This window comes from Periplaneta americana, chromosome 3 (assembly GCF_040183065.1).
Source record: "Periplaneta americana isolate PAMFEO1 chromosome 3, P.americana_PAMFEO1_priV1, whole genome shotgun sequence".
NCBI lineage: Eukaryota > Metazoa > Arthropoda > Insecta > Blattodea > Blattidae > Periplaneta > Periplaneta americana.
Genome location: NC_091119.1, coordinates 152,303,941 through 152,322,049, shown reverse-complemented (window position 1 = coordinate 152,322,049; position 18,109 = coordinate 152,303,941). Strand labels below are relative to the sequence as shown.

The 18,109-nt window shown below is 36.2% G+C and overlaps 1 protein-coding gene across 2 annotated transcripts; it reads right to left on the bottom strand.

The window, feature by feature from the left end:
- Positions 1-3,642: 3,642 nt before the first annotated feature.
- On the bottom strand, positions 3,643-14,247 carry LOC138696668 (venom allergen 5-like). 2 transcript variants are annotated; one of them, XM_069821895.1, is made up of 6 exons: positions 14,092-14,247; positions 9,112-9,222; positions 6,682-6,852; positions 5,104-5,185; positions 4,593-4,734; positions 3,643-4,021 (listed from the first exon to the last, which is right to left on the bottom strand). In XM_069821895.1, the coding sequence occupies exons 2-6, from the start codon at positions 9,211-9,213 to the stop codon at positions 3,796-3,798; spliced, it is 723 nt and encodes a 240-aa protein (XP_069677996.1). In that variant the 5' UTR covers positions 9,214-9,222; positions 14,092-14,247; the 3' UTR covers positions 3,643-3,795. The 2 variants fall into 2 exon arrangements, with proteins under 2 accessions (XP_069677996.1, XP_069677997.1); XM_069821896.1 differs by lacking the exon at positions 14,092-14,247 and adding an exon at positions 11,070-11,148.
- Between the last annotated feature and the right edge of the window lie 3,862 nt (positions 14,248-18,109).

Here is an 18,109-nt window from a genome sequence, read left to right as displayed (position 1 = left end):
CGGTCAGTTGGGCTGGTGGATTGGTTCACTGAATTGCACACAAAAGGGATTTTATAGTGCATAGAAGCAAGATATCTGACTTTGAATTGTGTGGTATGGGTAGCTACTGTACATGCTTGTAATTAATTTTAGAAATTTAAATATAGACTTACTCGTAGGTATATTGGAATCGCTTTAATAGCATTTATGAGAACTTGTCTTTAAATAATAGAACTATTACACTACTAGCCGTACCCGTGCGCTCCGCTGCACCCGTTAGAAATAAATATAAAGTAATTACATAATTGAAATAGGACATTTGATCCAAGGAACATTCGTGTTTGATATAAGGATAAATCGTTTATTATATTACTTAAATTAAATTGTATTTGTTTAATTAAAATGCGATCATTTTGATCCAGAGACCACTCCTTTGGTCATAAAAATTATTTTAGGAAATACAGGAAATGAATGTACAGAATAGCCTATCAAGTTTTCTGTGCATAAGAAGCTATTTTAATCTTACCTGTCCTCGATTCACTCAGAAGTTACTGTAATAACATTATAGCATTATGTCCATATAGAGAAACTACACTTTCCAATGGTGAATTAATAATTAATTATACAAATCGGTTAATTTAGCTTCCGATATTACTTCATACAAACACAGAAACATTATCTGTAGGCTATCTTTCATAGCTTTCGATTGTTGCTGTCCAAGGCCCCTTATAGACGAAGTCATTTTTTTTTTAATTTCATTATACGGCCTTAGATGGCAGTTATTTTAATTTTAAAACTCATTTATCTCATTAAATATCTGTCCTATCAAATTTTTTCAAGGAATAAAATGTATCGCAAATTATTTTTTAAAGAAACTTTTGTTATGTAACATTTTTCACAAAAATCAATAATAAGCGAGATATTTCGATTTATTTAATTCAGGCCCCCTTATAACCCCCCTTTTAAATGTATTTTGAATGCCATATAGCCTAAAATCTAAGTTACAACGAACTTAATTTATATTCCAATTTTCATCGGAATCCGTTCAGCCATTATCGCGTGAAAAGGTAACAAACATACAGACAGACATACAAACAAAAATTTCAAAAAAGCGATTTTCGGTTTCAGGGTGGTTAATTGCATATGTTAGGACCAATTATTTTTGGAAAATCGAAAATTACCAGAAAATTTTCGGCTACAGATTTATTATTAGTATATAGATTATAGTATTTTAAAATACAGCTCTAAATATTTTACTTATTTTTTATGGAACGAACACTGCTACACATAATATACATTATACCTAGTGTTCTGCCCAAGGGCAGGTCTTTCACTGCAAACTCAGCATTATCCAATCTTTTCTATTTTCTGCTTTCTTCTCAGTCTAGACTTAATCTCATCTATCATCTGATATCTTATTCTGCCCCTAAGTCTTCTCCCGTTCATCATTCCTTTCAGCGCATCCTTCAGTAGGCAGTTTCTTCAGCCAGTGACCCAACCAATTCCTTTTTCTCTTCCTGATCAGTTTCAGCATCACTTTTTCTTCACCCGCTCTTTCCAACACGGCTTTGTTTCTTATTGTTTTTTTTTTTCATTCCACATGCTCCATTCTTCTCCATATCCACATTTCAAATTCTTTTAGTCGTTTCTCTTCAATTCGTCGTAATGTCCATGTTTCTGCCCCATACAGTGCCATATTAAAGTACTTCACTAGTCTCTTCCTTAGTTCTTTTTTCAGAGGTCCACAGAAGATGCTCCTTTTTCTATTAAAAACTTCCTTGGCCAATGCTATTCTCCTTTTGACTTCCTAGCTGCAACTCATGTTACTGCTTATAGTACACCCCAAGTATTTGTAGCTGTCCACTTGCTTTACTGCTTCGTTTAATATTCGCACGTTTGTATTCTTTGCTTTTCTTTCGACAACCATTGTCTTCTTCTATGCATTTATATTCATCCCACAGCTGTCATTTAGCTCCACTAGCATATCCCTTAGTATCGTCTCCTCTTTTGCTAACAACACCATATCAGCAAATCTTATGTAGCTACTTTATTCTTCTTCCCCCTACGTCTCATGTTATGAAAACAGTTCTTCACTAACTCCTCCAAATAGATGTTGAACAAGGTAAATGATAAAGACATTTTTGTCGTACTCCTCTCCCTATTTCACTTCCTTCTGATATTTTTTCTTCTCGTTGTTTCATTCAAAGATTATTGAACAGCTTGCTCTCTTTTCTCTTCAGGATCCCCATCAGTTTTTTTTTTCCAACCCACTGTGTTACAGCTGACGTCAGCATTTTTGTCGTGTGTCCTTGATATAGTGCCCAGTTTGTGAGCATGTTGCTAGTACAGCTGACAATGGTATCACTTCCTATACACGTCACATTAGCCATTTGCCAAACATAGTTGTCAGACTGACTGCGGCAAATGTAAAACACTCGCACTTAGCGTTCCCATTACTTATTTCACACGCCAAAAACGGTGACAAGGATTGTAATAGCATTTTCTAAGTCCACAAATACTATATATACTTCTTTATTTTTCTCTAGGTATCTTTTGCCGATTGTTCGTAGTAGCACAATTGCATTCCTTATATCTTTTTGTCGGCCTCGGTAGCATAGTTGGTGTAGCGCTGGCCTTCTGTGCTCGAGGTTGCGGGTTCTATCATGGCCCAGGTCGATGGCATTTAAGTCCTGAACTCGTTACATTTATTGGCATTATTTTTCTTCCGTTTTGGGAGCAACACTGTCTCCGTAAAATCTTCAGACCGTTCGCCTTTCTTATATATTTCGTTGCATAATGATAGAATTCCCTTCTTGTTTTACCCCCCTGCTGACACTAAGGCGACCTGGCCGACTCACGTCTGCCGTGCTTTCACGTCCCTCATTGAAACCTCTAACCCACGTCGCCACTGTTCTGTACGGTAACGCCGTTTCCCCACATGCTTCAACAAGATCTTCATGGCATTGTCTTGCTGTGCGAACAAGGGCACATTGAATTTTCAACCAACTTCGCTGCTCTTGTTTTGTGAAAATGGCGAAAACACAACCGTTTACATCGATAACTCACACAAGACTATCTCTTCTCGCCACAGCGCATGCGTTTTGAATCGGAAGAGAAACTCCATTTACTGTGAGGTAGGTTAGACATAGATTAACATAATATGGTATTAACACGATATGATATAAGTGACAATAATTAATTCCGTCTTGTTTCGCTTCCACAGCAGTGTTGGCACTTTTAAAGTTCCAACTCACGTATTTTAGAAACAAATGTTTGCTAAGTAACCAAAGTGGAACAACTGAAACAAGTTTAATGACATAATGCTTTCTATTGTGTTGAGAAGGAAAATTTTTGGTTTCCAACAGTGAAATCCCAAAATTATTATTCTGGAAATAATCACTGTAAAAGCCTCTGATCCATTGGATTGTTTCTTCTTCTTCTTTTTTTTTTAGGCTTAGATTTATAAAATAATTTTCCAAGATCACAAGTATACATAAGTACGCACGATATGAATCAACCACAGAAATTCGAAGAAGAAGAAGAAGAAGAAGAAGAAGAAGAAGAAGAAGAAGAAGAAGAAGAAGAGCAGCGAAATTAATTCATGTCCGTAATAGAAACCAAGTTATTATTTTAAATGTTTAACAAAATACAATTCTAACCATCAATGCTTCAGTGTATTTAATAATCATAATCTTTTTTACATATTGACATGCATTTGGCACAATATAGTATGATCCCATTTCAAGCCAAGAACAACCGATGTGAATACACATGAAGAAGCAATGTAGGATACAGTGTCGAATGCGTTGGTTTGATTTACACGCAAAGTCCCTTCTCGCAAGCACCAGTGCATTTTGAGCAGGCGGCACCCTTCTTGTATATGGGCTGGCTTATGATGTTCCCTCCTGGTCCATAGTTGCAGACGTAGTACTTGTTAAACCATCCGTCATCGCCCTTGTACGCCACGAATCCACAGCCAACATACTTTGTTTCAGCCCATATTAGCTGGGTGTAGTGTCCGACTGGTTTACCGGAGGTTGACCTACGAGAATAAATCCAAATTAGAATCTCTTTCAAAGAGAGTAGAGAGTAAACTTGCAACCGCAAGGTAACTAACTATCTTTTATAAGGTTCATTTGAAACCCATTTTTGTACAGTGGATTTGGATTTTACTGCACTTATTTCAAAGATATGTTCTGGTCCTGTGAATGAGGTCTGAACCCCATTCTTGGCCACAGTGCCAGCTATCTCATTGTCCTTTATGCCTTTATGACTAAGCATTCAATACAGTTCAACTGTATGCGGGACGAGAGTGATTGCAGTTCCTGGTAACGTTATCATACCAATTTTGAATTGAATTGGTGGGAACTGAGTACTATAACTGCAGCTTGACTATCAGTGTGGATGAAAATTTGTCTGTTCTCATACCCTCTTTCAGAGCACAGGCTTGCAAATTCTTGAATAGCAAACATTTCTGCTTGAAAGACAGTGGCAAATCGACCCAGTCTGATGCTGCTGCGTGTCTTAGTCGATGCCTCAAAGATGCCTGCTTCTGATTTTCCTTTTAACCGGGAGCCGTCAATATTACCCTTCTATCTAATGTTTGTGCTTACTTGAAGGCTGGGACGATGTCTTTGTTGAAATCTTTCACCTCGTTGTAAAAACTCTGCGTGGCTTTGTCCCACTCCTGCACGTCGGTTTCTTTAACACCTAAAGTCGACGAAATGTACACGTTCTGACCCACGTAGAACCGACCTAGAACAGTGCATGAAAATTCCATTTTTTTTAGTCTGTTATATAACTACGCTGTATCGGCTACTAGGTTATTAACACCGATATAATTAGTGATAATGAGATGGTATTTGACGGGATGAGACCAAGGATTACCTGGCATTCGCCTTACAGTTGGAGAAAACCTCAGCCAGAAACCCAACCAAGTAATCAGCCCAACCGGGAATCGAACCCATAGCCGAACTTAGCCCTGGATCAGCAGGCAAAGGAGCTGTAGCCTGAGCTATACCGGCAGAATGCCTTCTTAACTGAGTGTAAAATGTACACTCTGTAGGATTTTAACGTAACTATGACTACAACATTCTTCATGTTTTGAAGAGAATTTGAACGCACCAACACTTCTGCAAGCGTCGTGTCCGAAGCTGCACTGGTTCGCCCATTGCTGTGCCACTTTCGCCAACTCGTCATCCCATTTCTGTAAATAGAGTCAACAAAATCACCATCATTATTACGTCATAGTCATCGCGGTCATCATCACCAACAGCAGGTCTGGGTCAGAAAAAATGAACTGTATCATCAGAACCATTACCTTTATAGGTAACTTATGAAACCGGATTTCGCTACAGACTAGGGCTCCTCAAATTCGTCACAATACTGGATGGTTACTGATCCTAAAGATTCCGAAATGATCTTCCCCTACGAAGACTCGAACCTGCTCTCATTCCGTATCTCTAGTTCAAGTCATGACATGACGCCTCACACCATACAGTTACTTCGTTAGACAGAATGTTTCATAATGAATTATAAATAATAAAGTGCTATCGAGAAGTCTCTCCGCAGTGCTTGTGTAGCCGAAAATCCACCACACAGAGAATTCAAGTGTATTTGGTAGAGAATTCAAGTGGCAGCACTGGCCGCTAAGCATATGATGGACTGGGAGTGTGAAGTTGTCAAACCGGAATGAATGGGAGAGTGCCAACTTTCTACAGGGTTGTATTGTAGGGTTACTAGAACTAATAGAGCTGCGGAGGGACTTTTCGATCGCACTGTATTATTTAATGTAATGTAGCTAAACATTTCAAATAGGCTACTTTGTGAACGTTTAAGACACCTAGATTTTACAAAACCTTTCAGATCGAACGTTCGATTGTAATGACTATTCCACTGTCGCATTGTGCATATTATTTTATGGACGTGTTTGTACGAGTGCACAATGCTAATTTTTTATTGTTAATATTATGATATAACTTATTCAGTTTTGTGTGTAAAATTGTAGTGTACTTTGTAAATTTGTAGTGTTTTTTGTAACGCAGTTTTACTCCTGGTTCAGTGTTAGAGAAGGCCGTATGGCCTTAACTCTGCCAGGTTAAATAAATCATTATTATTATTATTATTATTATTATTATTATTATTATTATTATTATTATAACTAAGTTCAGTAATCAAAGTAACTTTGAATACGCCTACAGATTTCTATGAAAGTTTTGTTATGAAAGCAATGTGTTGATCATGAAATTCATAAAGCATGCATTTATCCCAGCAATTTGAATAATAAGCATACAGAATTATGCTGAAATGAAGTGGAAAAGCTGTCTCGTGTCGATTGGACTTTAACTGCTACCCCTGATCACATATAACAGATTTATCAGTCTAATGGACTTTCAAGACAACTTTTATCAATTTCGCTAGTGACTGAAATAGAAGTCACGTTATAATCCTGATGGTATTGTATGGAGTAATAGCTTGCAGCAATGATCCCATCTTGCGATTGTTATCAGAAAATACATTTTCGACGGTGGAGATCCAAGTGGTTGTACGCTTTTATATGTTGCCATTTCATGGCCAATCTGATGTGTGCGTGCGTTCGTGAATGATCAGGGCTATTACCCACTAAATTGATTGGAATTCAGACTGTCGAAAAAGCTACTGAAGGTTCTGAATACGAGTAGCCTCAACGATCTCCTTACTTACCAGCTTATGCATGTTGGCTGCGGGTGGCTGTGGGCCGGGTTTGCCTAGCGTCTCCTGTCCAAGCGCCACCCGACTGCGCAGTTTATTGTGGGCATCGACAACGGCCTTTTTGTCTTCATTACGCTTCACTCCGGAGGATTTCACATGTGAGCCGCATTTTGCTCCGAAACCCTGAGATAAAATATTTTAACATTTGATAAGATTCCTTAGAAGTGGATTTAGCTCACGGCAAATTTCATAACTTTCACGAGGGCCGATGAAATCAATTCTGGGTTATGAAATTAGTTTGATATTCAAGGTATCATTCTTGATCCTACGAACAACAATGGTTATGAGAAGTAGTCTGCGATGTTTGAAGTTTTATTCGTCTACTGCAGTGGTTCCCAAACTTTCTGAAGGCGCGACCCACTTTGGCGAGACTTTAGTTTGCCACCCTCCCCCCCCCACTACCGTATCGGTTCTTGACTCCACTCCAGAAATACAATCTCCTGTAAAATCATAAGTACTAACTATAATTTTACTCAAAACCTGTGGATACCTCGAGAAGTACGATATTAAAGTACAGCTTGTTTTGAGTAGACTATTTTCCGAAAGAAACTCAAAACAATTACGACAGTCACAAATGAATGGATACTGAATCCTTTGCGTTCAACTGTCTGGAATTCAAAAAAATATGAAGGAAAAACTCATTGAAATATGTACTAACTAACAGGATATTAAAACTAGACCTTTTCTTCGCAGAGCGTTCATTAGTTTTGCATCAAAATGATAACTCGAGTTTGAAAAAGAAGCTCTTAAATTTTTATAACATTTGCAACATCATATTCATGCAAATTAAGTTTCTCGTATATGATTACCATCAAAACAAGATCGAGAAATCTCGAATTTGAAAATATCACTGTATTATCGAATACTTATTCCAGATTTGAGAGGCTACGTTCTGAAAAACAGGCACATTTATCAACAGTAATCTCACTAGAGGTTTTGATTTTATCGATAAATCTGCGAATGGAACACGAGCAGATTTATCTAGAGAAAATCAAAACTCGAGTGGGATTTAATTGACTATTACACGATTAGAAGAAAGTATATAAAGATTAGAAGTAACAAGGTACTCCAATACAATAAAATATTAATTGACTTACGAAAATGCAACTTCAAATGTATTATTGCACCATTACGCTAGATGGCAGTTGTGCCAACTATGTAATCTTCATTGAACTCTGTAGACGGTTACTAGTCAAGAAGGCTTTGTTGATTCAGTTTCGTTTTTATTAAAACATTTGCATTTCACTTCAATCATCCGAATCCCAGTAATCAACGTCACTTGATAGATGATTTTCAATAAATCTTAGTATTAAATAATCTCTGATACGTGACTATCCATAATATCATATAGCAGAAGCTATAACATAACCTAAATAATATAAACATGTGTTAGAAAAGTTTTAATTAGGGATGATGAAATAAACAAGAAAAGTTTTAATTAACGATGATGAAATAAAAAATAAACATGAATAATTTTAAAAGAAACAATTATTGAAAGTACAATTTTCAAATTTGAGTGTTTTAGTGGTTGGTGGTTCAGTTGATGTTATATTGGACGTGTGCGTAAAAGAAGTGAACTCGTTGTTGTACATGGTGTATTCCTCAACTTATTCAGGATTTCCGAATGGTGCTCTTCATTTATTTGTAAATAGGATTTCAGGGAAGATGCATAGCTATGACCAGTGATTCTTATTAATTCTTGTTATTGAATGCCAATGCGAGTCATATTTGAAACTGCTGTGCATCGACTGGAGTGGTTTGTAATTTTCTGTTTTTTTGACGTCCAGACCAGTGCAGTTTGAAATGTTGGCAAACAAAGAAACAAATGCTAGGGACGCGATAAAATTAAACAAATGCTAGGGACGCGATAAAATTGTGCGATAAGCAGCCATGATTGGTTGAAATACGTCCTTTCCTGCCGTTTTATTGGTCAAAAGTAGTATGACGTAGTAAAAGCGTAATAGTCACGTTAATTATTTTTTACTTTAGCCTATAATTGTTGGAGATTTTTTATTTTCTTTTTAAATTTTCTGCTGGAGAACTAATGATAATAATCAACGTGATGTCAGACACATACAGTAGGCATATATATGTATTTAAAAGATTGTAATTGAAAATTATATTCACTAATTAATTAGATTTTAACTGTTATTATTTGAATTGTAATTATTGTATGTAATTAAGTTACCACTGCCACCGGATGTTTACCCACTTGCAGTGTAAATAAATACATACATTCATACATTTTTCATACTTCAACGATCTCTCAAAATATTCTATTCTTTGTTCAGTTGATTCATTTAATGGCTGCCAGTTTCTCGTATTGCTGTGACATTAAAAGATATAATTCTTTCAAAGCTTAACCTAATTGCTATTTCTTACCGAATATTTACACATAGTGTGGTCGGCGCATACAGATCTGTAGCTACAGCCATCGGCTAGAGCAACCACTGCCAGACCCAGTGCAAATATTAGTGCATTCATCGTTGATAACTAAAAAAACAAATAAGATATTTTAAATTGACACTCCTCTTCCAAACTGGAACATTTTCAAAATAATATAAAATAAGTAATGTAATAAGTAATAACATTTTTGTTAGCATTTGGTAGTGTATGCAGAGCACAGTTTTAACGCAGGATGAAAGTAATTGAAGAGTTTATTTCCAAAGTGTCGTAAAGCCATGAAATCACGATTTTTTTTATTTTCTTATAACTAAATTCAGATGTGATTGCGAATAATTTGTAATTTCTTTTATTGCCTGTATACACATACGAGTATACTGTGTTTCTCGTGTCATTGGAAATGGTAATAATTACCTCATGTAACCTGAAGTTACGACGTTTTGATACTAAATTATTTATTGCCATAAGTTATGTTCTGGGTGGCATTTATGAACATTTAGATAGTTTAAACACAACAGTGTTTACCTACATTTCGCACATTGATTATCAAGTGAAGTTTACCAGTTATTGCAGCACTTAGCCTACATGAGCAAGATACATTTCAAAATAAATTTTCAAAACATGAAGTACATTAAATTGTCTTCAGTCATCGCCATCACTGTCATTATCATGAATATAGCCAGCTAGAGAAAACATTTGTTATTAAAACGTCATTGCAGGATGGTTCTCAGTTATGCCGAGTTTATTATTTACAATCATATTTATGTCTTTCATTTTCTTTCGTTTCATTGTCTGGTCTAACTTTTTATCGGGGCTTCAACTCCTCTTCAACTTTGTGTGAAAACATCCTGACATCCCTGAATATATGCGTTTGCAGACCACTTTTTGCACTTATCTCAATATATTTCAACTCTGAGATGTTAAAATCCAGTTTCAATTTAATATGCTTCTTAGCTGAGGATTTCCATGTGTTGAGATGCCAGTTCTTGCCAAGAATATATAGGTGTACAGTGCCAACATTTTCAAAATATTGTTATATTCAGTAGGAAAAGAACACTTCCGGTTTTTCGCACCATCTTTTCGACCCATCCAAATAAATGAGTCTCTAATACTATTCCACTATCAGCTGTAAGTATCCATGTTCCTGTATCACGTGACGTCCAGAAAGCAGCGGATTGGTCAAAACGGAGTAAGACGCATTGGAAATAAATTTAATATTCATTGGATTTGCGTCACTTTGCAAATAAACGCAGTTTTCAGATATCTATAAACATAGGATAAAGACGTGTTGAGTCTAAAACTTTGGTATGATAAAAGAACTTTCTCCTAACAAACTAATTAAAGTAAGTTCTTAATTTAATTTAATTTGTACGACTAATTTATTTAACAATTTAGTATCGTATAAATATGTCCCGGTTTTCTATTTTCAAAACTGCTCACCCTGATATAGGGGATACTATCACTTTTCATTTATAGTACGCATTTTAGTGCAAAGTATTCTAGGCTAGTGTTAGTTGAAATGGCAGGTTACACCAACCGGATTTCTAGCAGTTTATATGAACATATTTTAAAGTAGGCCTATATAGACTAGGCCTAGATATGAGCATAATAATTTATTAAAAATTCCCTTTTATGAGGTTCAGAAGATTGTAATGGAAATTCAGAAGGCCTCTCTTCAAATTTTACATTATCATCTATATGTTAACACGTAAATTTTTGTTTTAATGTACAAATCGAATCATTATTTTGCTAGTTTCATTTCCCTTTATCTTTTATGTTTGTTAATTCCAGATCCCAATGGTCAACCACACTTGAGGACGAATGATTTGAAATTAATCTTAGTAGTATGAACTGAATTTGATCTCAACTCTGTTACATCAATGACATGCCCTGTAATGAAATTATTTGTTAACTAAGTTTGTAATTATGATACTTACCTTCCGTAGTCGACTGACTCAGCTGAATCTGAATATCTGGGATTTGTTTCCAGTCTTTTATACGATGCCTTTGGGACAGATTGTAACAATTTATGTGATATCTGGATAACAGGTGCGTCCACAACTGTTTGCAGTTGCTTCAAGGTGAAGGAATAGTTTATAAAGGGTCTTCCAATAAGAGTGTCATGCTTTTAACATGAAACCAGTCGTATAAACGAAAGAGGTTTATTTATTTATTTATTATTATTTTGAAGCACACTTAATGTCATTACGTATAGAAGAGAACGTTAGTTAAATGGCCGCCGCCCCTTCGTTGGGTTGCGCGTATACGGGTCTTCCAATTTTCAGTGACAGATAAACATAAACCAGGCTCAATTTGACGAATAACGCGCTTTATATTGTTCCTTAGGCCATTAACTGTTTCTGGCTTTGTTGGCCAGAAATCATTGATTTAACGTAACCCTTTAAGAAGTAATCAAGCGGTTTTAAATCACATGATCTCGGGGGCCAATTAACATCACCACCACGCGAAATGATGAAGTCTCTGAACATCTCTCTAAAAAGGTCGACTGATTCGTGAGCAGTATGACACGTGGCGCCATCTTGCTGAAACTAGACTTTTCTGAGATCTATACTTCCCAATCGAGATAACAAATAATCCCATTTAATAGCCCGGTATCTTTATCCATTGACAGTAAGAGCCATTTCTCGTTCATCCACACCACACAGTAATATTTTGAGGATCAAGTGGTCGTTTTTGAATATCCAATGGATTTTTAATGCTCCAAAATGGGCAGTTTTGTTTGTTGACGAAACCTTTGTTCTCTCGCAGGGACGATTACGCACACTGTACACTTCACGTAATCACGAAATACTTCGCGAACGGATGATCCATTTTGATAATAAATTTTAACGATTTCTATGCGTTATAGAACGCTGTAACGTTTCATGATTATTTTTCAACAATTTCTGTAACCGTGAGAAAAATATGACTGCTATAGCTTCATAAACACGGGAGCTGTTATAATTATGTTAAAAGTAGGAGACACTTATTGGAATATCCTTTATTAACACTGTATGCAAATAAGCCACAAATATTTGAAAACAGGGAAGTAAAAAGTATGTGCTAGTAACAGTCCAATGACAATTGGCTTTGTTAAGTTTTATTTGATTGAACAGCTGATAGTATTTGTCATTTGGTGAATAATGATGAAATAACTTACGTTCTATTATGACAATGTGACACCTATTTTCAGTAGCTATATTTTATGCCTGTGCAGCTGAAACTTCATTCATGATAAATACAGTAGGCCTATCGTAAAATGTTTAGTGAATTGTCAGTGTAAGGCGTTGCCTTTCGTCCTCCATTCTAGGAAACAGCAACCCGAAAGATTGCACCGCAGCTCGAGGCTTACAGTGTTTTACTATGTCTTTATGTGGGAATGGTTTTGAGTCCGAACGGTCGCTGTCTTATGGATATAATGACTCAGCAATATGATCCTATCTGTCGATTCAGCCATGTTGCCTCAAGATCCGGCAGAGTTCCGCTAGAGTGCTCTTTCTCCTCCGACCATGAACCATGCTATTGAAATTATTATGAATATTGAAATGGAGAGTGACGTTGGAAGGATAGAGGAAAACCAAACGTGTTGTGTTCCGAGACTCAGTATCAAAGAAGATGAAGGAAACGCTAGAGTCAAATAAGATTTTCTAGTCGTATAGGAAAATACATATTTTGAAATTAAAATTAAATTTTAATCATTGTTTTTCAGAGTAAGGGAAAAAATTTAAGTAAGATGTTAATGCACTTCACATTCAATGTATTCTACATGTAGATTCAACTTACTACCCTGTCAGTGCAGAAATCTTGTGTAGCTTCGAGAAAGATTTTCTTTTGAGCTAGGCTTATTATTTTTTTAGTTGGTTATTTTTTGGTTCGTTGGTTGGTAATTATATACCAAAGTTAGAATTTGTAAATTATTTTGAGGAACGTCGTTTAACTTATGACAAAGCGTAAAATAAAAATGATAACTAGGGTTAGGATTTTGATGAAATTGCATCTTTTCTCTAGTAAGCCAGAAACATAGCTGCTTTAGTATTTATAAGTTATGTGATAAGTGTTTTAAGACATATTTGTTAGGGCATTTTTTTTTGCATTTTTTGCCTGTTTCAACTCATAAGAGCATTTTTTGTTTTATTCGGTCATTTTTTAGGCATTTTCATTTAATTTTGGCCATAAATCCCCATTATTAATGTAAAATAATGTTTATTTCCTTTGTATTTTCTCTACATATTTTGTCCATTAATACCCATTATTTTGTATAATAGGCCTATTTTAATCGTTTCTGTACATAAATATTGTCATTTTAACGTAGTATACCCCATGTAATGGATCGGTCCAACCACCCCTTCAATATAGACTCCTCTGTGCCTCTTATTTCGGATAAGAGTGGCCTTGTGGTGGACTACATGGAAACTACATCAGGTAAAATAATTAATTAAAGTGTACTTAGAAAAAATTATGTAAAATTAAATAAACTCAAATGTTGGTAATAGAATTTAATTTAATTACTAGTCTAAATATTAAGTAGTACAAAACCTCTTTCCCTACTAAGCCAATAATGTAAGATCAATTTTAGGGCATTTTAAGGGGATTTTTAGGTCATAAATGCCTTGTTTTTAGGACATTTTTTCATGATTTATAGGTCATCAAAATCCTAGCCCTAATGATAACATATATACGTAATGTAAGCGTAAAATGAATGTAGAAACAGGAAATAGTGCCACAAAACAAAGAAAAAGGTTAATAATGTGTCATGGTATATTCATATGTTGGTAGCTCGGAGTCCGGAAAAAAATTGTAACCTGAAGTTCATTTTCCGTACTGGTTTGGAGTACACAGAAAGAAGTAAAATTTGATATAGTATGAAACAAAAAGATTATTCAATTGCAATTTTTAAGCCTTCTTTGGAAGTTGAAATTGATTCCTGAAGTTGGTACTAGCGCCTGTTTATTTTCTTACCTTTGCTTTGTAGTAGCCACCTGTGTGTGACTTTTCAAGATGGATTTCGATGTGATTATTCTGGACGATACCCTGTTAAAACTCTTACACTCAAATACTCGTAGCTTTTAAACGTAAACTCTTACCCAAGCAATGACACCGACTGGAGCACTTGTCGTTAGGTAACGCTACATTATATAATCATTTTCTGCATACTGGGGCGCCGACTGCTGGAATGTAAGGTGATAAGAGAACATCATAAATCATGTTCCATGTCACACAAGACAACCGCTGAGGTAAAAGCAGTCATAAAATTTATTATTGGCTAATGAATGAATGATTTAAAATTTATTCAAAACAAACTGATACGAATGAGTAAGGGCCAAAAATAATGTAATACCACTATTTTGCTGATTTGATTTTTGATAATCTATATAGTTTACTCTTAAAACTTTTAATGATTTTTCAGCTTTCTACCACTTTGATTCTTCATTATTTACGCGCTTAATACATGGGGACAGGCACACATGCGCCATTTCCAGAAATGATAATTTGTAGTTGAACTTTGGAATGCATATTCCAGGAAAACGGAAGACATTGGAGTGGTGATGTTGGGGGATCTTGTAGAGCGAATACCAAAAAATGTGTCCTCCATTGGTTTTTTGCGTAACATTGACGGTTTGGCCGTAATTTCACTGAACATCGGTAAGAAAGTGTGTGATAGGAAAACGTGGCAACCACCATTTAATGACGATAGGAGCAAATTGGAAACACGACTAGAGCGGGAAAGAAGAAGTGCACAGCCACCAATGTTCATTCCTTACGCGTTAGGTTAGTGAACCTTTCATGCAGTTACGTACATAATTTTGCAACTTAAACGTTAATGTTACGTGTACACATGCTGCAATGTTGCCATCTGTTCGCTTTTTAATGATATTTCAAAATCCGTTCACAAACAACCAAAAAGTTATTAAACGTTTATGTTTAACTCCCTTCCCGCATTACAGTTGAACTGTATTGGGTGCTGGTCATAAAGGCATAAAAGGCAATGAGATAGATGACACTGTGCCCAAGAAAGGGGCTCAGACCTCATTGATAGGGCCAGAACCCATCTTTGGAATAAATGCAGTAAAAGGCAAATCCACTATACAAAAAAGGGTTTAAAATTAATCTTATAAAAGATGGAGGAAGATTCCCAGAACTAAAGTCTACAGACTAATAATAAGAAAGCCTAGTAAAAATCACACCGATACTCTATTGAGATTGAAAAAAACAATCATTAAGAAGAGCTATCTGCTTCCTAACTGGGCATGGTGCTTTCAAAAAACACCTTCAAACAATGGGAAGGTTCACTAAGTGAGCTGAACACTTCAGTGTGTTTGAGAAATTTTTCTGTTTTACTATGTATGGTATCAGTTACCTGTATATTAGACTACTATGCCTAGGCTCTGAATACTTCTGGCAAATCAATTCAATGGCTGGGTTTTCGTGAAGAAAATATTTCAAGGCTGTAGTCATAATCTTATCCCTATTTTGGGGAGCACAAGAATCAGACCACATTATGATTTTTTCAGATTGGGAATATTGATTACAATATTTTTCAATATTTTTAGTAGTGCATATGCAATGTGGTTATCTGAGCGACCTGTGACGAATTCATTTCACATGGCGCAGTAAAACTTATTTATAGTGGATACACTTTTTCTTCCTTTGTATTCTCCAAAACGTATATCCGGGTCAGAATGAGATCTACTTTGATTCTACTAATAAACGAAGTTTATGAGAAAGAAAGAATAGAATAAATAAAGAGAAATGAGAGAAATGAAACAAGAAAGAGAACAGAAAAAAATTAATAAATACAGAAAAAAGGAAGAAGTAAGAAAATGAAAAAAGAAAAATAACTAAGTAAAGGAAACAATAAATAGGCCCTAAGTAAAAAAGAATTATAAAATAAAGAAGCAAATAAACAAAACTGAAGAAAGAAAAAATAAATAATGAAATGAAAAAAAGAAGAGATAAGGAAAGAAAGAAAGAGAAAAATAAAAGAAAAGCAACGACTTGTCTTCTCTGGATACACCGTATTTCAACAATTCATAAGTTATAAATTATAACGGCTGCGGCAGCAATGAATGGTAATAAAACGAAATGTGAATAACTTATTTTATAGGCCTACAGTGTTGAGTACATAGCACTCAGGGGAAAATTCTGCCAAATAACCCATACTAGGAATTTGATACTTTCTTCTCCTTGTAAAATCGTTGAAGCATGTTTTATCCTCTGATATGTGGGCTTCGATCTTTAGGAATGAAGACAGATTACAGAGTCTATACCTCACTATTAGGCCTACTGTTCTAAATAATCTAAATATGTTGACAAATTATGTATTGTATTCATATTAACACAGCATAAGATGAGTTTCTACGAATAAATTATAATATGAGAAAAGTGCAATAACCACACAAATGTTGTTTGAAAGCTTTGATATCTCAAATACAAACGTTGGAACTTTAATACTGACAACTATTTATTTATTAGTAATACAAAAATTATACCTGTGTGAACCTTCTACCGTCCTTCAATGTAGTCACCAACATTGTCAGCAACTCGTTGCCAGCGATGTGGAAGTCGTAGTATCCCAGTACCGTCGCCTGTTCTGTTGATGTTTCTGAAGGAGCGATCTACTGCCTACAGAATCTCGGGAACAGTTCGGAATCGAATGCCACGAAGTGGTTCCTTCATCTTTGGGATCAAGTCATAATCACAGGGGCTTAAGTCCGGTGAATGTGATGGATGGAAAAGCACTTTCCAACCCCAGCGACGGTACAGATCAGTTACAGGTAGTGCCACTTGCGTCGGAGCATTATCCTGCAAAATGATGGGAGAGTTCTACAAAAAGTGTTGCCACATCCTTCACAACGCTGATCTCAGATTATGCTCCAAAAATGACAGAAATACTGTACATCAACAGTCTGTGTTTGCGGTACGGTATGTGTTAGATGACGCCATCACAGTCGTACATAAGAATCACCATAACGTTCACATTAGTAGGGGTATGACGAACTTTTGTTTTGCGTTGTGACCCGTAATGACGCCAATCATTTGGTTGCCGTTTAAGTTGAGATCTGTCCCATGCCTCATCAAGCACAATAATACGGCGCAGCGTAAGAAAGCGTCTCCATCACAACTATAACGCTCCAAGTGAGTTTGAGCGGCGTCGTTTCGCATCCATCGCTGCGCTTCCGTCAAATGGTGGGGAACCCATCGCGATGCAATTTCCCTCATTCTCAGGCGATTCTTTAGAATATACAGCACAGTTGTATGTGATAAGCTTAGCCTAACTCACGTATCGTCCGACGTCGATCTCTGTCTAACAGCGAGGCAACAACCTGCACTTGCTCGTCACTGACACTAAGGCGACCCGGCCGACCCATGTCTGCCACGCTTTCACGTCCCTCATTGAAACCTCTAACCCACCTCGCCACTGTTTTGTATGGTAACACTACATACAGTCCCGAAGCTTGAGTTGTGAGGGTGCTAGGAACAATAGACTGTGCAGCTACTATTTCGCATTGTCTGTAATGAGGCGATATTAGCGATCCTAGTGGTTAGCAACTATCTATGGATGCATATTTACTACGTATTGAGCTTCGTGACTGTATATACTAGACTGTGGTGACACCGTTTCCCCACATGCCTCAACAAGACCTTCATGACATTGTCTTGCTATGCGACCACGGACACATTGAATTTTCAACCAACTTTCCAACTTCGCTGTTCCTATTTTGTGAACATGGCGAAAACACAACAGTTTACATCAATAACACACACAAGACTATCCCTTCTCGCCACAGCGCATGCGCTTTGAATCGGAAGGAAAACTCCATTTACTGTGAAGTATGTTAGACATAGATTAACATAATATGTTATAAGTGACAATAATAAAATTAATTCCGTCTCGTTTCGTTTCCACATCAGAGTTGCCACTATTAAAGATCCAACTCACGTATTTTAGAAACAAATGTTTACTAAGTAACCAAAG